Source organism: Polyodon spathula, chromosome 1, assembly GCF_017654505.1.
Source record: "Polyodon spathula isolate WHYD16114869_AA chromosome 1, ASM1765450v1, whole genome shotgun sequence".
Lineage (NCBI taxonomy): Eukaryota > Metazoa > Chordata > Actinopteri > Acipenseriformes > Polyodontidae > Polyodon > Polyodon spathula.
Window position 1 is genome coordinate 66442566 of NC_054534.1, and position 26454 is coordinate 66469019.

The 26454-nt window shown below is 38.8% G+C and overlaps 1 protein-coding gene across 4 annotated transcripts in view; it reads right to left on the reverse strand.

Moving 5' to 3' along the window:
- Positions 1-26454, reverse strand: part of LOC121321223 (zinc finger protein 827-like) — a 51162-nt gene that overhangs the window by 21639 nt on the left and 3069 nt on the right. For 2 of the 4 annotated variants that reach the window (XM_041260148.1, XM_041260140.1), the window contains exons 2-5: positions 17249-18397; positions 6658-6836; positions 5162-5624; positions 1298-1528 (exon numbers count right to left, since the gene is read on the reverse strand). In XM_041260148.1, the coding sequence (XP_041116082.1) occupies positions 1298-1528; positions 5162-5624; positions 6658-6836; positions 17249-18397 (2022 nt within the window). Of the gene's footprint in view, positions 1-1297; positions 1529-5161; positions 5625-6651; positions 6837-17248; positions 18398-26454 lie in introns of all 4 variants that reach the window. The other 2 variants (XM_041260132.1, XM_041260125.1) reach the window with 1 other exon arrangement.

Genomic DNA, 26454 nt, shown 5'->3' on the forward strand with positions numbered 1-26454 from the left:
GAAAAACCTACAGGGACACCTGCCCTCCAGGACCTAGTTTCCAAAAAAGACCCATGACACAAGATTGCAGATGTAAACCCGACTTGTCGCACAGGGTCGGAGACCCTCGAATCCGACCAGACATTATGTCTGAAGTATGTATTGCAAGTTGTGTACTCTACAGTATCATACTAGTCAAAAGCAATAGTCTTTATATTATCGGTTTTGGTGTACTATTTAAAAGCTCTTGTGTATGTTGATGTAGCTAAAACTACATTATTTGGTGACCTTTCTGAATTCTTGTTTTTTTGCCGCACCTCGCCTGTGAAATGTACAAAAAATTACCGTGCCAAAATTGTAGCCTTACATATGGGTGCTTTTAGATGGAAAACAGTGGCTAGGAGAAATTACAGAAGTCAAGTCAGAAAATAGAAGTAAGTGTCAATTAAATGCCTCTAACTGGACCAGTTCAAGAAAACAAAGTGGACTCAATTATGAGTGTTTGCGTCATGTTAGGAAAAATAAATTGATGTAAGAGGTATAAATTAAAGGTTTCCATGGCAACCGTACTGTAATATGCCAGACAATGACACTTAGACACTGGATGTATCCACTGACAGCAGTACAGTACTAGCAATTCATCCAGAACTTCAAGCACTTAATTATAAAATGTGAATAAAACTAAAGAATTCAGAAATTGAAAAAGACTTGTCAAATCTCAGTTAAGATCAAGTGATGCCCCCCCACCCCTTCCCCCACAGAACCAGTTTTCCCAGCCAAGCTAATGTAAAGCAGTACACACATAGCAAACTGCTCATTTAAATCGTTCAACTTTGGAGTGGTACTAATGTCTGTAGTATCAATTTGATAACTAGACATCAATTAAATTTTGTGCTGCTGTGCTAATTGTTCGCTGTCTGACTTCTTCATTCTAGACAGTCACGTGGGGCGATGAACCCAACACAGTCAGCTGTAACAGCTCTGCGGAGATGAAAAGTCATAGCTCAGATGGTTTTCTGAAATCCAATACAGTGAGCAGTTAAATTAGTAAGAATCCGTAACGATTAAAAAAAACTACACCCTGATGTGCTGATTCCACTGGAAAACAACGGAAAATTAATTACTGTAACGTGCTTCTAAATATTCATTAAAGAGCAAAAATGTACCTATCTAATATTGAGATACATATAATCCAATACAACCTTATTCAAACATCAGATGAAATAAACATTTCACATTTCCCCACAACAGTTCCGATGAAGAGGAGGGGTTATGCTGTATGACACACTACACTGCAAGGAAAACTATAACCTAATACCTGAGAGTTTCATCAGCAGCTCTGATGCCACCTTCATGCTGATGTCCTGACTCAGGAGGCTGCTCTTGACGAGGGGGTTGCCTTCTGTTGTGCTCAAGGGCCTCTCAGGAGGCTCCTGGCAGAACATGTAACTTGGCTGGCCCTGCGGGACCGTGGGGCTCATGGACTCTTCAGGTCGGGGTTCCTCTTTCGCAATGAACTGGGGCTTTGGAGCTTCTTTTTGATTCGCAGCTGGAGGGAGAAACGAAAGTGGAAGACCGTGATTGGAGTGTATTGACTACTAGGCTGCCACAATAACTACTACATCTACCACGTTTTCTACAGTATGCATAAAACAGCAAAAAAAAAAAATGGACAACAGTCTTTTATCTATTTTACCTGTTCAGCATATTGCACCATAACATGAACTATGTAGTTGCATGTAATACAGACAACTGGAGTATATGTACTATCCCAAATCCACAAGGTGTCAGAACAAACTAGGTTAATACTATATGTGCAGTTTCATAGACAGGACAGATGGAAGGTGTTTTCCTCACACAGAACTATTCACTTTCACAAAGAACGGACCCAAAAACATTCCACAGAATACCACAACTTGCACAAATCATGGCATTTGGTTGGACTGGTTCTATAATCATCCAGAATACACTCATTTAAATGTAACTTCTCTGCTTCATGCTCTTCAAGCAAAAAGGGGACTGGAACTTTGCTGAAAGCATTGGAAAACACAATGTAACAATGCAAGAACTGTCTAGCATGTGCACTGGGAAAGCTCCACCAGCACGTTATTCCTTACTCGGTTCAATACCAAACCCCACAACTGAAAATGAATATCGATTACTTCTACAGCAGACAGACCTGGCCCTGCAACGGAAATACAACTAGAGTTATTACGGTGAAACCCCCGGAGATCAATCCAGTAACTCTTACTCTGACATCACCCTCACGAGTGTGCTCCTTTTAGGTACAACGCATTATGTGGCGAGATACTGTCTGTCTCCATGGGCCTGGGGTCAAAGCACAGGTCTGCAATGAGCTCTGCCCCATTCTGGAGGCTAGGTTAAATATACTGTCCACTGGGACTAGAGGTAGCCAGCCATTATCTTCTTTTTATAACCCATTTACACTCTCTGAAGACGGCCATTTATACTTCCAGCCCCTGCAGCTGAACTCGATAAAACTGATCACACCAACCAGGCCTGCTCCAAGCATTCCTGGTTAACCCATGAAACAGACTTTATTGTTTACCATTAGCGCTTGCTGTTAGTGTGTGCGTGTGGCTGCGTGCGTGAATTCTCTGCCAAAAAAAAGCAGAATAGGGTTCCACAGCACTCTGACAGCACATATTTCATGACCCTGCAGTGCAAGCCACTTTTGAGGTCATCAGGCGAGGGAGCTACTGTGGTATTCATAACGGCCTTAACCTTCAAGATAGAGTTTTCTGTTCGGAGACGAGCAACAATAACAAAATGTCATCAATCTGCAAAAGCCTCCTTGCACAGATTAAGGTCAGTGCGTATTACAGACAATAATTTTAAAGAGATGGGAGCAGGGTGAATAGCGATGCACGGGAGACACTCTGAAGACATCAGGAACCCGACGACAGGAATAAAGAAATTTGTTATGGAAAAAAATGACCTGGAATTCGATTAGGGTATCAAGGGATCTTTTTTTTTTTTTTTTAAAAACAATATGAATTCTCGGATTCTGCAGGGATTTTAGTAGCATGGAAATAAGAGTGATCTTTTTTCTAAATGGTGAATTCAGAAATATGCAAAAGACACCAACATATTTTAAACAAGTACGCAAATTCAGCTATAAATTCAAAATTGTATCAGTAACACCCAAAAGTGAATGGGTGTGAGTACATCAACAGTGTGTACTGAATAGTATGTATCTGTGAACGGATGTACTTGCACCTTCATATTACATGTCTCCAGATTGTGCTACTCTCAGTAACTTATGCTAAAGAATGTGGACACTGAGTTTCTTCAAAATGAATATAAAAAATGTAAGTATAAAAAGTGTCAGATGGATATATAGACAGAAAGATGCCTCCACATACCCCTGCAATGTGATACTCACAGTAACTTCAGCTAAACATATTAATACCAAGATTCATCACAATGTAACAAGTGTTTTTTGTTTATATATGTATGTTTTATATATATGTAGTAGTATGTATATATATATATATATATATATATATATATATATTATATATATATATATATATATATATATATATACACACACACACACACATATATATATATATATATATATATATATATATATATATATATATATATATATATATATACACACACACACACACACACACACACACACACACACACACACACACATATATATATATATATATATATGGGTAATATATATATAGTGTGACAAAGATGGACATATGAATGGACACCCCCATATATCCCTAGAATCTAACACTTAATTATTAAGCTTCATCACAATTTCATTAAAGTAGGACTGCCTCTGTTGTGTGGGATAATTCATTTTCCAAGGTATGCCATAGCCATAGAAAACAAACTGCAGCCCAGCGGAGATGCTACCATCTGGTTCACGGTAAAGGGCTTTCTCCTTCCTCAGATTCAAATATCAACTAGGCTCATCTTTTTTAGATGTAGTAGAGCCTGTTGACACCAGTAAGAGTGGTATTTATTTTTATCTACTGCTCTAACTATCTTTATCTGGCTCATTGTGAAGCACTTGACTCCTCAATCAGTCTCTGTGAGCTGTCATCTAATATTGTCATTAAGTTTCCCACACTATGACAGAAACCTGACATTGCTGTGTTAGGCGGCAGTACTGATTTTAAAACTGCAAGCAGATGCAAATGTAACACAGAGTTATTAATATCATCTGCATCATCATTATAATTCTTACTATCATAATTTAATATTTCATACCTAAAATATATTCATTAAAAAAAAAAAAAAAAAAAAAAAAGCAAAATGAGTCCTATTCAAATGTTGAAATTAAATTAAAAATTATAGTAACACTGTAAACCAGTAGGAGAGGAGAACTAGGAAAGCTAAATAACTCCAGTCCAAGTTAAATAAATAGGACAATCATTCAGCTCCAGCTCTATGAGCACTAATGCAGACAGGACCACACAGCACTGCGTATTAAATCTTTCCACTGAATGTTTTGCCACCTTAGGGGTTCATTCTAGGTTAAACTGCGTGCTTAACTGTAATAGCCAATGCCCATCAGCTCAGCATCTACAGGACCAGGCTGCCAGTCTACACAGGGTGCTTGCAAACAAGATGTTGTGTCTCTGCATGCTACAATTATGCAGATAAAAACAATATTAAAATCAGATAATCTTTTCCTTCAAACAGAACAACGACGAGCTCACGACTGAAGCACGTCAAGGGCATATTGTGTTGTTTGAGGGAAAGAAAACAAAAAGACGAACCACACTGCATTTCATCCATTCCAATGCAAGGCCATGAGATTTCTATCCATGAAACTTGTGGTATTCTTACACAAAACAAAGATGATGCAGTAAGGGCATATTCTTCTTATCACAGATATTGATAGCTGGAATTCATGTAAAGGCAGAAATAGGTTAAAATTAGAGACACCTCCCCCAATCTCCTAAGTATGAGAAGGTTGTCCTGAACTACTGAAAAGCTATTTAGAACCTTACATTGTATTGCATTAAACGGCAGCTGCGCCAGTCTCAACCATCTCACTTCTGCTAATAGCCTCCCCACCACTAGTCAAACCCACAACCTATAATCTCCACTGTAATCTAGTTGCAGTAGAGCTTTTAAACATAGCCGTCTGCACCATGGAGCTGCATATCTCTAAGTTTTTTACCTGAAAGCTTCATGAGAAAATCTGTCGCCGACTTGGCGGAGATGTCAGGGCTGAAGAGGGAGGTGGGAGGGGTGTTTGTTTTCAAATTGGAGACGGGGTAGTCCTGAGGCTTGGTGCTGCCGGGGAGCCTGTCTCTGCACAGGGGGAATGGCACCACCGATATGTCCCTTTCCAGGGGCTCCTCCTTGATGGCGGCAGGGATGTGATCAGAGGAGTCGGCAGAGTGCAGCTTGAGCCAGGCATCAGGCGGTGGGGGGGTTTGCCCCTGTAACATCCCCTCCTGGTCCCCCGCCGTGGAGCCCTCGCCCTCGGTGTCTGTCGTCACCTCCTCCTTCACCTTGACCTCGGAGTGGGGGAAGTGCTGGTGGCAGCGCATGTGCAGCTTGAGGCTGAAGTGACGGGACGAGGTAAAGGGGCAGAGCTCACATTGGAAAGTCTCACCTCTGTCTTGGTGCTGGTGAACCTGCAGGAAGAGAACACTCCTTTAGTGCAGAACCAACATTTCCCTCTGGAAAAAAGCTGATTGTAAGCAATACCAGAAGCATGCCTATTTGGCTCATGTGACTATTTAAAGGGATGTTTAAAATTAATTTGCTATTATTTATGGTTTTTTTTGGGGGGGGGGGGGGGGGGGTGAAATTATGGGAACAATCTTTAGGACCCTAAAATAACAGTCAATTGTGCAAATACCCAAACTATGAAAGGTATTTCTCCATATACTCTTCTCATGATGTACAAAGAATGAAACAAAAGATAGACAGCACATCAAATTGCTTCTTGCGTTCACTCCAAATTCAAGTAACATTGGCTTGTACTACTGAAAGGATAGAACTACTATTACATAGAACACACACAAATGTGTATACAGCACAGTCTAGTTAAGTTGAATTCTGCAGGCCCTCTAAAAACTTTGACATCAGAAATTCAACTAAATACAAAAGTTTAATAAATAGAGCTCTTTTACTTCAACCAGCAGGTACCAATGTTCCTATACCCTGTGATGATAAGAGAACAATCATTTATGGTGTCATTAATTTAATATTTTATATATTTTGCCCCTGCAAGTATTGCTTTGGGCTGTCATTCTGCAAATTATTTCTCTTCAGGGAAGTTCAAAACATATCTATGGACAAATTTGCACAATGAATCCTCCAGGTGTTGTCCTTGTAGCTGGAATAGTTTTGGGCCAGAGAAAGGTTTCAGAACAAGGCTTTGGAAGATATTTCCAAAATTACACAGAAACCATAACAGCAGCTGGAATCAGCTAGAAGGCTGAAAATGTTGAACCCTGTCCCTTGGGATATCTCATCTGAGTTCAGTTTTTACTCAGTTTTACCCCTGCGTGGAACAAAGTACAGGCATTCCTGTGACTTGCCCATGGACACAGAGAGCCAGTGTAAGCATAAACAACAATGGAAGCCCTTCCAGTGACAACTACAAATGCAAAATCAAAGTGTAACCTCCTCGCTGTGTTTGGAACAGTTCATCACCTGTACCTTCATGTGCGACTTGAGATTATCTTTGCGAGCACAGCGGAAGGGGCAGAGTGGGCACTGGTGGCTCTTGAGGCCAGTGTGAATCACCATGTGTCGTTTCCAGTAGCTCTTCCTCTTAATGACCAGACCACACACAGGGCACTGAAACGGCTTCCCTCCCTCTTCAGTGGCTGCTGGCGCTGTGGAGGAGGAGGGGGAGGAACAAAGAAAAATAAACACGCTGCAGGCAACTAGGCAAGCACACTGCTCTTTCCATATGAGTCAGGGCTTAGCCTTTCTTTGGGGGTGTGCATGTTACCACATTAATAGATCAGATGAGACCAGGACAAAAACTGTCCTACAAAAGGAAGGAAAAAGCAGGACTGTAGCCAGACACATATGTGCAGCATGACCCAAATACGAAGACTATGGACAAAATGTTCATTCGGTATGCACCAAGTCTGCCCCAATTTCTCCTGGAAGGAGAGAAGCACCTTAATTTCTACGCATCTAAATGACAAAAAAAAACAAAAAAAAAAAAACAATTTAAATATATTTATTAATACTTTGATTTAGCTTGTTTCTTTTCATTTTTAACTAAAATTGCTTTTTTTTTTTTTTTTTTTACAAAAACAGAATGAAAATGATGTGCCTTGAGATAACAGTGATTATCCTTAAAGTAATTGTAGCTAACGAAATAGTTCTGTGCATTTTCTCCCTTTTATCTAAGTCTCAAATATGCAGATTTGAAAGAAACACATTTTTAGTGAACATGTACTCTCATTTGAAATCATGATATCTGGTACAGTAGTCTCCTGCTAAGAGAACACCCCTCGGGAAGCAAGGAAAGTATTCTTATAGCCGAAGTGTTCACTAAGACAGAGTCTGCCACCAGATACAATATCAGTGTTTGCGCAAGGCCGCGTCATTGCGCCAATGCTCCCTTGAAATAAAAAATGTCTCAGACCAGACGCAATACCAATACGCAGTAAATTAATGCATTTTGTATTAACATGACATGTCTGATGACAGGCTAATCTTTTTTACTTGTTGGTTTACACTTGCGTTTTCATAATTAAACTTCCGTGCCATTATTCTCCTGTCCAGTTGAATGCGTGCATTACACACACTCTTTGGTTACAGTTTAACAGTAAAGCCTGGACGACAACAACAGGCTTGTTAACAACACGGCCCGGCACAAATACAACCTTGTATCCCTGTTACACCCGACCATTACTACTGGAAGAATAAGTAATCAGCTTCATCAGTGACTGTTGAAATGTAGGCTATTATATTTGTGCTTAAAAATACTGTGAAATTCATCCGCTGTAAACTTATCTATTTGCTAGACAAAATATCTGTCTGATATTTGGAGATATGGAGTGACCTAGCAAGTGAATGGGAGAAATGTGTACTTCTGTGTACTACAGTACAGTTTATAGACAAAGTGCAGTAGATTTGTGAAACGAAAACCGTATCATTGATTTTAAAAAAAAAAAAGAAAAAAAAAAGGTAGCCTAGGGAAACGTAATAAAGTTTGTGAAATTTGTCCTTTCTATGACAAAAAATGCTAAAATTCAGGGCCAAAATAATTCAGTATGTGCCAAGCACCAACTCTCTCTTGGCCATTTTGCCAGTGGCCTATAATGGCATGATAAAAATATATACATACAGTGTATGTAAGTATATACAGCACTGTATATATGCCTACAATATATCTTGCATTGAGAAAACACCACCAGAATTGAAATAAAGGAAATTATTATGTAATGCAGTTCACGGTTTTGTTAAGTAGCATTTTCGAAACATTATGTGCAATATTAAAATATAGCAAATCCACAAACGAAATACATGTTCTATATGTGAAATTTTATTTTATTGTGTAACACGGGTCATCATTTAACAAATTAAAACTGTACCTGAAGCAGATATACGCGTTTATCATATCAAAAACATCAATGTGTGTTGTAACAATAAAGCAAAAATAGTTTTGAAAACTGTCCAAAATATTTACTGGGTGGGGGGGAATAAGAATGAAAAATGTCAAAGAACAAAAATGTCATTTTTGATATGGAAATTGTCAAAATAAAGGGGCAGCTGGAAGGTAAGAATTTACCAGTCAGGACAATGGCATTTAAATACTAGTGCTATCAAACTGTATCTGTTGGTAATGTGGTTTCTTCTAATGCAGCGGTTTTCAAACTGGGAAAAAATCTGAAATGGCGGACAACGCATTTTATTTAGTACCACTTGCCAATCTATTGCAAACTTTTGTCTTGTAATCAACGTTTAATCACTAACACCAGACTGATGTGCTGTGACAAAGCGTTCAGTGCACACATGGCTAATTTACATATCAAACAGGTATGTTTGAAATAAGCCCTGTTTAAATGTCTTTACTCAGTGATACACCAGCATCACTCATGGGGTTTCCATGCAAGTTTTTTTTTTTTTTTAACTCGAGACATTTACACGAGAAAAATGTCTTGTGTAAAATGCTTTTTTTGGTTTCCATTCGCTCAGTTTATTTTACTCGAGTAAACCGGGCTTTTCACCCGACGTCATGCAGATGAATGGGAAAGGTGGGGGTTGATATGTAAATTAGCTATGCATAAAGTACTCGTGCTGTTTTTGAAGATTACTAGTAAAATTCTGTGAAAATGTGTGCAGAGAACTCGTACACGAGTGAATCTAAGCTGCTGTAATAAAGCAAATTACCTCGTGTCTCGTTGGTTAATAATGTATTTTACTGCTCTTGCTCAAATTGTTTTTTAAATGTCATTAGTAGGGTGTACTGTTTCAACTAATTTATCTTACACGACACATTAATTAAAAACAAACTCGGAGGTATAAAATGAAACTGACCAACAGGTATTGCAGATCGCCATGGCTGAAAACTGAGAGATGTTATCCCTTTCATTCAGGCAATATGGAATATAGGGGATCAGGTAATGCTGCGTATACTACCCTGGCTTAGAAACTGACAGCTGCTGAGGACGTACTCAACATCACGCTTAGGCAAATACGGGTAGTGGGCACTTGAAAGGGAGGCGGCAGATACTGATGAAACGGACTGAAGTGCAGCATTAATTCATTCCCAAAATTGCCACTGCCTGCGACTCAAAAACAAGCACAATCCCGCTTATTATAAGCAGACTTAGCAACTGTGAAAGTTACTTCAGCATTCCTTTTCAAATGGACAGCAGCGATTTGAGGAGGCTCATGCTGTCAGAGATTCTCTCCTTTCTTTTAAGTTGTGTTGGATACTGTTGTGTTAAATATTAATGATGCAAACAAATAAAACACAGTCAATACATTCATTTGCTGTTTTATTTGGTCAGTTCTGAGAGGGCATCAACAACTTGTTGGATGTTGTTGCGCTGTTTTGGGTGATCGAGCTGGCTCATGACATCCAGTTCACCAACTATATTTATTAACATGGAGGGCAGACACGCGTTGTCTTCTGAGATCAAAAAAAAAAGAATGGGAATTTATTCAGTTAGACATTTAAGCAGCTCACTTACTCTTCGTGTTTAAATTTAGCGTAGTTTTTACAGCAAGGGTATTTTCAAACAGCTGCTTTAATACTATAACAAGGGCATAACGCAGTTCATGGTAAGTGGTTTTATACAGAACTGTAAACCCACAAGAGATATATAACATGACAGTCCAGACACAGCAAAAAGCAGTAATAAAAAAGCCACCCGATTTATCATTAAGGTGAACTACACCACTGCTAACCATAAAATCGCCCATCAGCCACTACTTTCTGCCGTCTTCGAATCCACAGTAACAACTGACCTGTTCCCTTACAATATTTATAGTTAAGGATAAACACACTCATTAACATTTACAAGTGAAATGCGGGTTTCCATGTGAAACGGGGTGTGGATTTTCCTGTGTGTTTTGTCATTTACACGAGTAAATGAGATTTATCCTAGCCCTCTCTTTGACCATTTTTTTCGGCCACAAACCTGATTTACCTGAGTATTTCTCCCAAACGTGCACGCGCATCGCCAATTCACGTGTAAATTGACCCGCATGGAAACCGCATGACTGTGACACATTTCCGAATAATTTGGAATAATAAAGTGACAGTGGGTATTGTAGAGACACCTAGGTTACTCTACAGCTTTGCAGTTTATTTTTTGTTCTTCAGAAACAAAAAGGTCAGTAAACCAAACTCTGTTGGCATATTTAAAACAAACAAAAATAAGAAATGGTGGTTGGTTCTGAATCAAATATATTGACCCCCCTCACTGAAGAAGATTTTGAAAGGGGGCCACATTGACCCTCAGTCTGCAAGTCCTGGAGCAAACACTGCAATATGAATCAATAAATAAATGTGTATTACTTGTCATGACACAAGTGCATCAACATATGAAATTAACTGAATAAGTAAAATCAAAACAATAGGCAAGTACAGTACATGTCAAAAGTTTGAGTACACCTGCTTGAAACCAGGTTTTTCATGATTATCTATGCTTTTAACTGTATAAACGTGTACTTATACATGTACTTATATAAGCTGATAATCATAAGTGAATTGCGTTCAAAAATATAATTTTTAAATGAAAATGTAAATCTTGTCAATTTCAATTTAAATGGTCACCCAAAGCAAGGGGATTTCAGCCTGAAGCCCAAGTCAGTTAAGTCTGAAATGTGTATAACATGGTGTTAGAACACTGGCCTAAGTATAAAATTGTCTTTGTTAGATGTTCTCCGAGTTAACTAGCATGTTACCTAATTAACCTTTTGTCACCAATTGTTGTTAACAGGAGAGGGTCCATGATTACTATAAATATAGGTAGCATAGGCACAAGTTTATCATTCCTGAATGTAAGGGAGCAGAAAATGGCAAAATACACTCAGTCAAACAAAGTAAAAAGACAGTCTGTAATTACTTTAATAAATGAAGGTCAATCTTTAAGACAAATCGCAAGAACTTAGCAAGTGTCTGTAACTGCTGTGGCCAAGACCATTAAACAATTTGAAGAAACTGGCACTCATGAGGACCAAACAAGGTCAAGCAGGCCAAGGGTGACCATAAAATCAGAGAACAAGTTCATTCGAGTCACAAGTCTGCGAAACCGGCGATTAACTGCTCCTGAAATAGCTAAATGCTACTAGAAGTACAGATGTTTCAACATCAACTGTTCAGAGGAGATTGCGTGAAGCTGGCTTAACTGGAAGAATTGCTGCAAAGAAACCATTGTTAAGAGTGCAGAATAAGAGGAAGAGACTTGCCTGGGCCAAAAAACACAGAAACTGAACGTTTGAGGAGTGGAAGTCGGTCTTATGGACCGATGAGTCAAAATTTGAAATATTTGTGTCCAACCACCAAGTATTTGTAAGACGCAGAGAGGGTGAGAACATGAGTTCTGCATGTGTGGTTCCCACTGTCAAGCATGGAGGAGGCAGTGTCATGGTCTGGGGTTGCTTTGCTGGTGACAGAGTTGGTGATCTTTACCAAGTCCATGGCAAGCTCAACCAGCATTTCTATCATAGCATACTTCAGAGGCATGCCATTCCTTCAGGATTAAGGCCTTCATTCTTCAGCAAGATAACGACCCAAAACACACGTCAAAGTTGTGCAAGAACTATCTGGCGAAGAAGGAAAGTGAAGGACAACTCAATCTAATGACCTGGCCTGCCCAGTATCCAGACCTCAATCCCATAGAACTTGTATGGGACGAACTGGACAGAAGAGTCAAAGCAAAGCTACCCATAAGTGCCCTACATCTCTGGGAATTGCTGCAGAAGAGCTGGGAAGACAAGTCGGGTGATTTCCTGCTAAAACTTGTTAACCGAATGCCTCGTGTTTGTGAGGCTGTTATTAAGGCAAAGGGTGGCTATTTTGAGGAATCCAAAATTTAGAGACAATTTCCAATTTTCTTGAACACTGCTTTGATACTCCTTATGTTTTGTTTTGTATATTGTAACATATGTTTTCATTTAAGTATTTACAGAAACGTATACGATGTAAAATTATGAAAAAAACCTAGTATCCAGCAAGTGTACTCAAACTTTTGACTGGTACTGTATATGTTAATAAACTATAACAATAAAGTAACAGACAAACTAACATTAACAAAACTAAACCAAAACAACATGGTCAAAATGCTTAAATCACTACGCACTATGAAATTAGGGCTATCAGAATGGCAGCGGCAAAAATAATGGGTGTTACTTTGGGTTAACTTAATGTTAATAAACTAACTGTCAAACTAAATTAACACAGCACCCCTACACAGGTTACAAAATGCAGCAGCAACATACAAGACATGCACATTACTTAACAGCAGGGTGAAGCAACTCACCAGAAAAAGGAATGAAACACCAAACTGCTGAACGACTTGTGTCTGACTCAGGTTTTTTCAAGAACTCGAACAATTCAACTTTGTAAACAGCGACGCATTTTGCCATTTCTTTCATGCCATTTTGTAGCGATGAGGTGCACTCGTGGAAATCAGAATACAAAACAATTCAGTGATATGACAGCGGTTCTGAAAAGACTTAATAAACCAAATCAGTGTCCTTCAAGACACTCGCGATGACAAGTCGCTTTTTAACAAAACAGTACTGTATATGTTGTGAACGGATCTCTATTGAGGCCAAGAAGGCGTTCTTTTAAGGAAAGTTCCTGTTCCTTTAGCTGGAGCATTTACAATGGGAAAAATCAGTTTCAACACAAGTGTGTTCCCTTAGGCGAAGTGTTCTCATAGGAGGTGTTCCTATACGCGGAAACTACTGTAATAACAATAATAATAATAACAATACTACTACTACTACTAATAATAAGAATTATAATATAAACAATTACTACTCTTTTTTTGTAATTTTCCTACTGATTCCATATACATAACACCTTGGCTAGTACAGTAGTTTGTAAAAAGGCAGACACTGGCTGTCCAATATGGGGAATTTAGTTGACATCGGGCGGATTGAGCGCTTTTCTAATTATCATATTATTTACAACCCGTCCATTTCTAGAATCACTGGCAAAGCATTCCAATCAGTTGCGACAGTAGAGACAAAGACTGTTTACCCATGTTTGTTTGTATAGGGGCACTTTGAACCCGGCACTTCAAAACTCCTGTAGTAGTACATATCCCTACTGTACAAACAAATTATTAATACAGTTTGACTCTCAACTCATATAAATAACACACAATGACAGCACTAGCAAACCCTGCTCTAATGACCCCTGGTTCTTTAATGTCAAGAACGGAATGTGACAACATTAATAAAAGCTGGATATCTTGACCTCATTTTGTCCCATCAAAATAATGCTTTGCAACTAATGAGCCTTAACTGAAAAAAAACTTTTGCACTTCCTAGGTCATTGATCGAATTGTCCCCATCCCATCACTGGCTTCTTTCTTGTCAATAGCCAATCAGATGCCTACCCTATTGACTGACACGCCTTCAGGCAGTAACATGCTTTGACGTAGAAGACACTGCTGGGGTGAAATAAAAAGTAAGTAAAGCTGTAACTTTCTGGAAAGCAAAACAAGCTAACTTGGATCTTCTGTTAGCCCAGTGTAGTACCAGAGGTCTGTTTTAAAATGGAAATACATGTTTGCTGTAACTATGGGCCAAACATTCAAATGCCTTGCAAGGGTTGTTGTAGAGATTTTTGTCCTTTTTGTGAAAAAAGTTGTGCTTTTGAGTGAGATTCAAAGTAGATGCTGTGTTTTAAAAAATGGGTTTTGCAAGTTGTTCACTCGAGTGCTTTTCCCTCAAATTTGGGGGAGGTGTCATGAATAATCCCGCAAGTTCACCACGAGCTAAACTCAGAAGTTAAGTTGCTCGCAAATCACAATGTTGCACGGAAATCACTTACATTCCTCTTAATTATTTTGCAGGAAGTATTTCAGGACAATCTCTGTTACTAGTTAAAGAGTGAACATAGCTTTCAGACATATATTTGCAAATGCTAGCAGAGCAACAGCAAAAAAGGAAATATTGTATGAGCAGAATAAACAGACAACGTATAACAATCCTTGACTTGTCTACTGAAGAAGTTCTTAGTCGAGTTATACTTTGATTAGACATAATAACATTTTGGTTTATTTCCAACTCAAACATTTAATTTATTTGTGGTTTATTTTAAACAGTACTAATTACCAGTGCTTAATCTGTAAAAAGAGATGTGCCTGGGCGCAAGCAATGACAATAATACTGTTCTTAATCATAACAAGTTTAATTCAAAGAGTATTGTGCATACTAGTGTTAGAATTTATAATTACGTATTCTATATCATATATGCCAAGCAGTAGTATGCACAGAAATACACTTGAAATGCAGGACAAAAATATGTACTTTGCCCGTCCACTTTGTTTGCTCTTGTGTATGCACTATTATTCTATGTTTTGTTATGGTTGGCATTTAAACGGTTTAAAATGAAATAAAAAGTGGAAAGGCATTCAGATGACTCCAGAAAGCTGATATTGATTTAAAAACAAAGAAACCCATACACGAACACTGGCTTGACCCATGGTCCGCGCTGTAGCAATATCTAGGTATATCTAACATTGTCAGCGCTGTGAACGCAACAGAACAGCACAGTTTGTGTAGATTGCAAAAAATAAATAAATACATTTCTGTGTAGGCTAGATAGCTGTTAGCTTGGTTTCTCTATTAATTACATTCTGTTCATTGAAAAAAGGAAGAGAGAACGTGGCTGATGTTGCTGTTTTTATATATTTTTTTGAACAGGGGCAATGTTCTTGCATGTGGTAGGGGTACAGGCAGGCATGATTGTGTTTAAGTTCAACACTAACTCTAAATAAACTGTTATTAAGCAGTATTACAATCGGAAGCAGTGGTATTTCAAAATAACAGAAGCCAGTTTTCACTTTAGTGAAGTAGGCTACAATATTTTTTTCATTAAAAACTTGCTGTTTATTGAAATTAAATGTTCAGCTTTCATATTGAAGCTTGTTGTGTACTACTCATTCAATCAAACCAAGTAGTGTAGGAATTTGCTTGTATCGTTCAAGACGTTTTTCAGATCAAGTAAGCTTATTTTATTTGTGTATAAAAAACGACAATAGAGTCATAGTCCTCCCTTCGCAGCCAGTGTCATCTTTATGGCATGTAAATGGTAAAGTAATTAAATATCCCTGGCAGTCAACTGTCTCTGTTTAGCGCACGCAAGAGCTTGTAGAATGGATACAACTGTGTTGTGAATTGTAAGAAAGCGCATTTGAGAGCAAAACATTTTATGATATTTTTAACTTTCAAAGAGGTGCTGGGGCTATGTCTCGTCGAGCCCAAATAATGCATCTTCATTTTTCAAAAAGTTCCGATGGTTATATACCTCGAGAGATGCGCTTGATTTCCTGTGTTAATTCATGTTCATTTATTAATTTCCGCAGTGTAGCAATAATTGCAGTTTCTCAGCAACTTTTTTAGATTTCACACACACACAATTTCACAGAGAAAGATGAGAAAATTTGCAAGACCTTTGAATATTTGCCCTTATGTTTGCTACAACTACTGTAAGCTTTTCAACATGTCTTCAATGATTAAAAACAGTAATGTTAGATAAAGCATTTGCCAAAACATTTGTCTGCTTGACTTCTACTTCTTATAGTTGTTCAGGATATATTTCAATTTTTACATAGCACGTACTTTGAAGCAAGGTTCTGAGCATTGAGAATCTAGAAAATAATGATTGTATTAAATTATATTGGAGTCTAATGCAGCATAGCTTGTTACTTGTCCGGCTTGCTTCACTGTGAAGGGCCTTTGGCCAAACTGGAAAAAGGACATAACAATGCAACAGAGAACCTGGCTAGGGTGGCCAACTTCCATTTGTCCCCTGACAAGCAAGCGGAAAGCGAAGAGGATATCACCAGCTCTCCCAGTTTTATAGCATGCCTGGCTGACTCTAGAGCGCTCCCAGATTATCTCCATAGCTGGACTGTAAAGCATGTGGGAGGAATGAACCTACAAAGCTACAGTTAGGGCTAAATTACAATTCATTGCAAGCCCCCCAATAATGTAACATACACTGTGCTAACTGACAATGCCCTCAGTGGACGGGGACTTGAGTACCAAGGCATCAAACTTCTTCCTACCTAACAAGGTGACTTTATATTGCTATGCACAAACAAAACTGATTGTATTAATAGCAGATAATGCTTTTGAAATGTTAGAAAACACCTGTAAATGCAGTACAGTTGTTAATATCTGGAGAGACAGTAAGGTAAAGCAGATCCACAAGCAGCAGGGGTAAATCAGACTCCTATTGTATAGCAGTTTGATCAATTCCTGGTTTTATTACGTGTTTAATAAGACACACCTGAGCTTGTTACCCATACACCACGGCTAATTAAAACTGTAGTAAAACCTTGAACTGCTATGCAATAGGAGTCTTATTTCCATCTCTGGACAGACACACATAACCAGTAACTAATAAACAAAATTAAAAAAAACTAAACTAAAAGAATACCACAGGAAGAATCAAACAGGAGAAAGGCATACCAGTCATAAATGTCTCTCTGAGAAACGTATTTTATTTTTGGATTTAGCCCACATTGGGAGAACCAATTACTGCCTGCCTGCCTCTCCATCGGATTCTAGCATTAGTGCTGTACGATACCTTGGTTGCTGGCTTTGGTTCTCCCCTTGGCTGTTGATGGCAGGAGCAGCTCCAGGGTTTGCGATGGCGTTGTCACGATCTTCTGGTTCTTGTCCAGCAGTGGCTTGAAGTCCTCTGGCGGGCACACCACCAGAGGCAGAGGCTCCTTCTTGTCAGCCAGAAGGTTCCCAGCAGCCCGGGCCGCCACCTCTTTGAGCAGGGCCGCTGAGGACGTCATGGAGACAAGTGAGAGGAAGGAGCTGGCGGGGGGCTGGTGCTCCACTTGACCAGAGGAGAGGCCCCTCTCGCTCACCTTCTTCGAAAGGGCCGCCAGCGTGGAGCTAGCCGACTGAGGGCTGAAGGGGGAGGCGAATGTGTCAAAGCGCATTGTCTCTTCAGGCCTCCCCACCGCTGTCGATGCCGAGGGGGAGGATGTCACTGCGGCGCTCTGGTCCTGGAGCACCGCATTGGCAGCTGCCTTCAGCTTCTGGATGGCAGAGTCTGGGGAAAGGCTGCTGCTGGGGGTCGTGCTGGCGGGTGGCCACTTCTCATGGCTTCCCCACACAAAACTGCTACCGCCACTGCTGCTGGTGACAAAGGGATCGCAGGGCTCCTGCTTGATGCTGTTTGTAGACACTGTTGCTGCTGCTGGGGAGGCAGCTGCAGAGGTGCTGTTGGCCAGCTTCCGGGCAAGGGCACTTAACTGTTGGGCGTGATGGGAAGAGGGGGACAGGGCCAGGCTGGAGTCAAGGTTGACTGGCGAGGAGTCCCCCCCTCTCCCTCTTGCTGCAAGGTCGCCCCCATCCAGCTTGAGGGAGCCAGCCTCCAGCAGACGCCTCAAGTTGCTGCTCAGCGGCTTGCCCAGCATCTGGGCGCTGTCCTCATACAGAGAAGAGACGACGGAGGACAGTTGGTCCTTGCAGGCAAAGCCCACCTGCTTGAATGCCTCATTGTCATCAAGCCCCAAGTGTTCCAGAGAATTCCCTTGCACGGGGGTGGGGCAGCCCAGAGAGCTCTCCGTGGAGGTGTCCTGTTCCTGGTGGGGTGAAATCCTGAGCTCGTCCTGCACATCCCCATAGGAGGACTCGGATGGAGTGTCCGAAGTGTTCCCAAACCAGCTGTCTTCTCCCTGGGGCTCTCCTTCTTGTTCTTCTTCTACTCTGTCAACATCTGCAAGACAACAAAGAGAGGGCTGACACCTCCAGTTCCAACACATAATGAGAGTACACAGCAGTTCACAGTGCACAAGATAAAAAAAAAGAAAACATCCAGTTATCCAAGTAGTACAGTATAATTTTTTTTGAAAATATAGATTTGTTGTTTCTTTAACAGCCTAGATTTACTGCCGTTTTTAAAATGACAAATACATTTATTTAAAATGTTTAAGTCACATAGAAACAAAATGACCTACTATTTTCCAGTAACTTAGTCACTTATTTAAACATTCAGTTTAGTATCCCCATTAGGCCTCCTTTTACAAACTAGTTTTCCAAGGGTTTATATATATATTTTTTTGTAAATGGTAACCATGGTGATGGAGTCTTGTGGGAGGCTAGACGGTAAGGATTCGGGGTTAATCGAGGTCATGCAACCTGATTAATATTCATGAACCTGGGATAACCACAAGGGAGGCAATAAGGATAGGGTTAAGGTCACTCCAGGTCATCAATATATACTTCATATATTAATATTCATGAAGATTACTGCCTGCCAGCCAAGGGTGAATTAAGGTCATGAATATTCTTGATGATCTATTAAATATTCACAAACCTGGGATACAACCTAAGCAGCACAACCCACAAGGCCTGACCTCCTTTGGACAATATATTTTATATAAGCAATTGTAAGCCTTCCTAGTTTTCAATAATTTGATTTGCTGGACTTAAAACAAAGGTACTTAAAACACACCAGACCTGATGTGATGTGCTGTTTTTTTTTTTTTTTTTAATAAACAAGATTTAAATAATTTTACATTCTTATTTATAATATGAACACAATCCGTTAATGTGTCATTGTTTACAATTCCTGTACGGTATTTTACAAAAAATTGTACAAATCGTCAATTTAATAAGCAACGTATTAAATTAAGGCCGTATTATTTTATAGACTTTCAAATTAATTAAGCTGAGCTGAGCTGTTGTTTCCAAGTAACTACCCAGAATGCAAACAGTACACAACGTTTCAGCACCAAATGCATGTTTCTTGTGTACAGATATACACTACACAAAAAGAGAGTGTGACCAGTATTTCAGAGGTGGAGAAAGGTAATGATGGAAGACACTTTGTTTTATTTGTAATCATTTACATTTAAAGGACAACTAGTTAAGCCAGAAGATCAGCGAGTGTTTGTAATACATATGGGTATGCAAACATGATATGAGACAGACAGGAGATATAAATCTATCCTCCATCAAGTATAGGGAAAGAAAATCAATGCAAAACCCATTTGCTGCCATTTTAACCCACTCAGACATCTTGCCTATAAAAATCTTATGCATGCATTTGAATGTAGGACAATTTTCTATTCAGGGATACCAAGATTTTTGGCAATCAAGAGGTATGGTTTTGGGGAAAAGTGTGTAAGTGTGTGTGTGTGTGTGTATCTGTGTGTATATATATATATATATATATATATATATATATATATATATATATATATATATATATATATATATATATATATATATATATATATATATATATATGTGTGTGTGTGCGTGTGTGTGTGTAGCTACGATACAAAACTGGCGTAAACCTGGACACTGTACAGTGTAACTCCCCTTATAGGAGCCCCTGCTAATGTTAACCATACATTACTGTTCGGAGGTTTTGGCATGCATACTGTATCCAATGAATTTAGCAAGGGAATCAGAGGTTACTTAGTAGGTCAGCGTCCACATGACTCGAGTTAGGTTGCCTACCAACCCGACTGAGCTATTTTGTAACTTATACTGGAATAATAATCAGACCGTCTGATCCTGAGACCAGCATTAAATGCGTCAAGAAAACCATCAAGCAATTCAATTTAGATTAAATGCAGACACCTTTTACTTATCAATAGGATGGTTCACAAAAGCATTACCAGATACAAATACCTTTTGTATGTTATTTTTTTGTGTGTCCCGAGTGTGACACAAATGGTCCACAGAGCTAAAAACAGCACGCAGAAAGGTAAGGGCTCTCATGAGCTTTGTAGTGACTTGTCCTTATTTGGAAAAAGGTATTCAAACACCATTTAATTATTATAATTTTTTTTTTTTTTTTTTTATTAATAATGAACTGTCTGTGCAAGGCTCTTGCTTTTCCGACAAGGCCCGCTGTTCATTCTAATGAGCGCACACAAGGGCCTGTCTGGCTAGTAAACACACCACAGACAATATGTTTGGTTAGCAGCATCTCTGCCGAGCACATGTCTCAATAAATGACTTGCTATACTCTCAAGCAGGAAGATAATCCTATTAATTGGGGGCACTCTTATGAACCTGTTTGCTCCTGGTAAATAAGCGCTCCAAATATATTCTGCAGGCTGACCCCTAGACTATAAATTCGGACTGTCGTCTGTCTTCACACTGGCATCAATTTGTTAAGAGGGCTAGTTTTCAAGTGAAATTACTATTATGTAAACTTCTTAAGGCTGGACATCCTGTTTATTACATTTATCATGTTGGGCGTGAAAGATGTATTGACACATCACTGTGTGAAATGTGTTTGGAAATCAAGACGGTCATGCTGATCCTGAAATGTGGTCCATTATGCTTCAGAAACAGGTGTTCAAAACACTGAAACACTGGGAAGTCAGAGTTTCCTACGAGCATACATTTTACATATTATTAAAACCTGCCATCATAACAATAATCCATAAGAGACATTTTCATCAGCTTTTATAGCAATACGGTTAATAATAAAAATGACCCCCATTTACTATAGTAGTGGTGCATAGCTAATAACTGAACATCATTGGCCTCAGTTGTCAGATGGATGATGTTCAGCTTCTGAATGGGAGATGCATTTGTGTGGTGAAACACAGAAAGTGCCCTCAGCGCTCTTCTCCCCCCGAAATATCCTTATGACCTACTGCCAACAGTATGTCTACTGCTCCTATAATGTCGTTATTACTGAGTGTAAAAGACTGTAGCCAAACGCTGGCTGTCACTGCTATAGAGCTTACTGTAACAGCTTGTCAAAACATTTAAAAACCCATGAAACGCACTTCTCTTCTTTAAGGAGTAAGCTTTCTGTAACACAGTACTGTGGCAGATGGCGAATTTGTGTGTGGGTTTGTGTGTTTATTACATTTTAGATGCTCGACTCAGGGTTAGAAAGTCAGTCCCGGGTTACAGAGCTACAGTTAGCGTGGGCTACGATACAATAGTTCAATCATTCCAGAAATATTCCTACATTGTGTAGATCTCATGTCAAGTTTTAAACGAAACGAATGTTAAAGCTAACATGTATCTGATAGCTTCTGATAGTGCTGACTCTCAACACCTTCTCTGCTGTCATTAACCAACCAGCTGTTTCCTAATGAGTGACATATTTGCAGAGAAAGTGAGCGGAGTAGAGACAAAATTCTGCTCATCGCTCATAATATCCTCCGTTCTGCTCTTTCTTCTGTTCCGCTCCACTGCTTGTGATTCCCGCCCCTCTCCCCCGATCAAGACAAAAGAGGCATGCACCGCTCACATTGTTTTTTAAAAAAAAAAAAAAAACAACACAACAAAATGAGTAAACTAGCCATTCCTTCCCCCCACTGTGTTGCCCACTGCAGATGAAAAGATGTAATGTACATTCAGAAAGAATATTATTTAACCATCCTTAATTAAAATCACATACGTTGACCCAAGTTAAAAAAATAAATAAATAAATAAATAAATCCCCAGCTATGATCAGCAAAGAAAAAAGCCAACATAAAGTAGTCAGAGAAGTTATCTAATTCAATTCGAAGACGCTTTCTCACTAATCTTGATTGGTACTGAAAAAATGTGTACATCGAAAATAAAGAAAGCTAGGAAATATCACCTTGCATTGAAAAGGTTTTTAGCAGATTGTTACGATGCTGTGTATGGTGTACTTACCTATTTCAAACTTTGCATACGATTTGTATCAAATTAGTTATACTGGGCTTGTCTGTAGCTCAAAGCAACCCACAAACACATATGAGTAAGTCTCATCAGGGCTAACAGACCACTCTGTAGTGATTTAACTATTTTAAGAGTGCAGAAAACATAAACTGTGTTCACAGAGCTGTTTTGGGGCATAACCGTTCAACTATATAAAAAACAATATAGGCTACATAATAACCACAGACAGATGGGCACACTGATGACTTCTCACATTTTTATATGGCACAGATGCAGTGCCACAATCTGAAGAATATATCTTTTTCCCTTCATAATGGATTATAAAGTGCAACACCAATCACATTGAATAATAAATAAAAAATATAAAAAAAAGATTTTTTGAAAAAACGCAAGTCTGCAGACATAAAAGTGCCTAGTTTGGTTACCATATACAGGCATGATGGAAAATACTGTAAAATAACCGCATCTGTATTTGTCACCCTTTTTTTAAACTTTTGCGTGAACTCCATGGCCACACATGTATTTAAGAAAAAATAAAAACGTGCTCAGTTCTTCTCAGTGTTGTGAAAGAGGGTGCTGTAAATGTCTGCCCCGCGCTCCGTTCCAGCAACTACCCCACTCCGTTCCCCTGCTCCATATACAATTGGCTCGCTCCTCTCACACTCTCTACATAACTGGCATCCAGGGCAACACGTCGACCAAACAGGAAATGACTGAGGAAGGGACACAGTAACGGGCTACCTGCAATTAAGTCATGGAAACTGAGAATGTTCTTTAAACTACCTAGGATATACCTGATTTTAAAAACAATGTGTTTTCTTTTTGTGCCTTTCAGAATTCCACAAATGCAATCTGCATAGGAATTTATGAAAGTATGAAATTTACTATTTCCATTTAAGAATATTATTTACATAACGGTTTTAGCAATCTGCTGTAAACAAACTGTTACTCCCCCATAGCTGTATTCACTTTTAATTACAGTAGTAAAACCTACAGACTCAGGTGAGACTCATTCATGCTGTTATTCATTCAGTTCAGATCAGATCTAGCAGGGGAAGTTTACTGTACCTAACAAGGGAACTTCTGAAATTCAGGACAGGGTGCCAGACTGGTGTGAGTTTGTAACCCTGCATAAATTAGCTGAAAAACCTGCCCTCGCGCCAGACAAGTAGGCCCCCAACATAAACAGATCTTGCAGAAAGCAATCAGATGTCTTACAAGTAATGATTTACTTTAAATGTAGTTCTTATGATATTATGCATTTCAAAAGTGGATCGATTTAGAAGGAGCCATAGAGTTACTTCATTACTATTCCAATATTGAACCTGCTGTAGTAGTTAAGTGCTGGGGTGATTTTATTACTCAAGGCACATTATACCATTACATTATTTTGTATTACATTGTTCTCAGGCATTGAAATACATAACCACCACAATACTGTATTAATTCCAGGGCTCAGACAGAGAGCTCCGTTTTTAAGGGAGTGCAAAGTTCAACTAAGTTGTTTTTTTTCCAAAAAGTATTTTTTTTTTTTTTTTTGCAGAAAAAATAAAAATTATAAAATTAGCAGCTTATTAAAAAAGTTAGCAACTTTTAAAAACAAACTGGCTTCAAAGCTTTGCACTTGGTACCACACACTTTTTACTGTACATGCCACAACCTTAAAATACTCTCACTTTGTCTTTGATAGTACTATGAAATAACAACAAAAGCCTTTATTTATTAATTTACTAATTTGTGACTTTAATGTGCATGAAAGGCTAAGAACTGTGGCGCCAGCTTACTGTGAAGCTCTGTGAGAACACGCCTGAGCCTTGGGCCTGTCTCAAGCTTACTGTGCCACATTGTGTGGTGGTTTAGGTGGGTAGGTAAGATACCACCCAAACTCATTTCACTTGTTATTTAAGCCTAGACGTCCAGACCATAGTGAATTAGCCTGCTGTACCAACATTTGCGTGGGTTATTACTGACATTTATTAATTTATTTTTACATAACACACACTGAAAAAAAGCAAACTGTGTTCATTAAACTCAAATGTAGCAAAAATATTTATTTTTAAGTATCTTTTTTCTGGTGAACTCTATTCGATAGTTCTACTTAATGCAAACTAACTGCAAACATATCTCATGCTTACTTTATGAATCCAAGGTTAAACAGAAACCTCTACTGACATGCTTGATTAGGTGCATCCAGGTGCAAACACTGTGAAGCATCCGTCAGGTGCACTCACTTACATCCCTGTAACAAAACAAACAAACAAGATGGCAACAACAGCTATGGAAATTCATACTACCTATTTTAAAATTATTATTTACAAGTTTTTCCCTGGTTTGATTGATGCTTTAGTTTGAGGCCCAGAATTCCTGATGACATAGGCTCTACTGTGACATTATTGTCAGCTTCTCGGCTGGATTTATATGTGTCCATATAGTCTCTATAAAGCATGGGTGACCAATCACAGTCCTGGAGGGCCAATCAGCTCTAGGTGAAATGAGATAATAAACTACTTCAGGTTCTGGACGGTTTAATTGGTTCAGTTAAACAATTTATAACAGGGTTGGAACAAAGACCAGGACCGGAAGTAAAAACTTTGGCCACCCCTACTATAGAGGCTAGTTGGAGAGTACTCCATGTTTTCTGGCTAGCTACAGCAGGATCCAGGTACCTGGCAACCCATTTAAATGGACTTTATCAAAGATGGATTTTTTTCTTAACCTCGGCTGACCTTCTACCTGGTGGTCTGAAAGGAAAAGCTAAACAGGGATCTAAGAATTATGTTGAACTTTTCTTAATAAAAATCTGCCTTGCCACACATTATCCGATTGTTAAACCAACTGTAAAGAGGGAAAAACGTGGAAGATTTGAAATACATTTTATGTAATTATTCAAAAACAAGCAGTTAACCATTATAATATACTCAAAGAATGTGTGTGTGTGTGTGTGCGTGTGTGTGTGTGTTTTAATATTTAATTTAATTAAATATTCGTGGATATAGAAACTCACAAGTAGAATGCCACCTCAATGTTCTCCTATTTCTAGGAAAGTAATACAGCTGGGAACTATTTGCTCACTAAATATCTTGGTATCCCTTAATAGATAACGATCCTCTCTTTAAAATGCAATCCGTCTCACAAGTTCAGAGGTACCCAAAATACTAACAATGCTGAATGACCGGGTGGGGCATTTGTTCTATATTTTACCCAAAAACAACTTTCCTGAGTGACTCTGCCAAGACTGGCACAACATTCAATGCAGTGTTGTCCTTGGCAGTCCTTAATCAGAAACCTATTTTATGAAGGTAAAATGGAGGGAAACTGTCATACCCAGCTATTCCACACTGGCAGTAAGTGGATCATATTTTGGGTACCACAGTACTTGTGTGAGAGACTGTTTATTAAATTCTCTTGCATAATTTTAAAGAGATGACTACCTAATCAGGGATAACAGGGTATTTAACAAGTCTGTGTAAAGAAGAATGGGCAATACAATCCCCGCCCTTAGTCTTGCCATTAAATCATTTGTGCTTGAAAATCAGGGTTATTCCACCAAATATTGATTTCTGAACTCTTCCTAAGTTAAAACATTAGTATTGTGTTGTTTAAAAATGAATATGAACTTATTTTCTTTGCATTATTGAAGGTCTGACAACACTGCATCTTTTCTGTTATTTTGACCAGTTGTCATTTTCTGCAAATAAATGCTCTAAATGACAATATTTTTATTTGGAATTTGACATATATATATATATATATATATATATATATATATATATATATATATATATAGACACACACACACACACACACATATTAGTGGTTGGAAATGGTTTGGCCTGTGATTGGTTAAAACCTCAACATAGGAGCAAAAATAGACTGAACTATTACCCTAACATCCTTACACCACCGGGCAATAGTCTCCCTCTGTCATGTGATTGATTCACATCAGTGTCAGCCCCGCCCCTTTTCCCCTGTACTCCTCGCAACAAGAGAAAATGGCTGAATTTGAAAAAAACAGCTGAAAAGAGATTCTTTGATTAACAGAAAATGTATTAAAAAACATACTACAAAAGAAAGATGCTCCAAACACTAAAATAGTGATTAAAATGTCACTGTCTTCTGACTTTTTTTGAAATTCAAACAAATTCA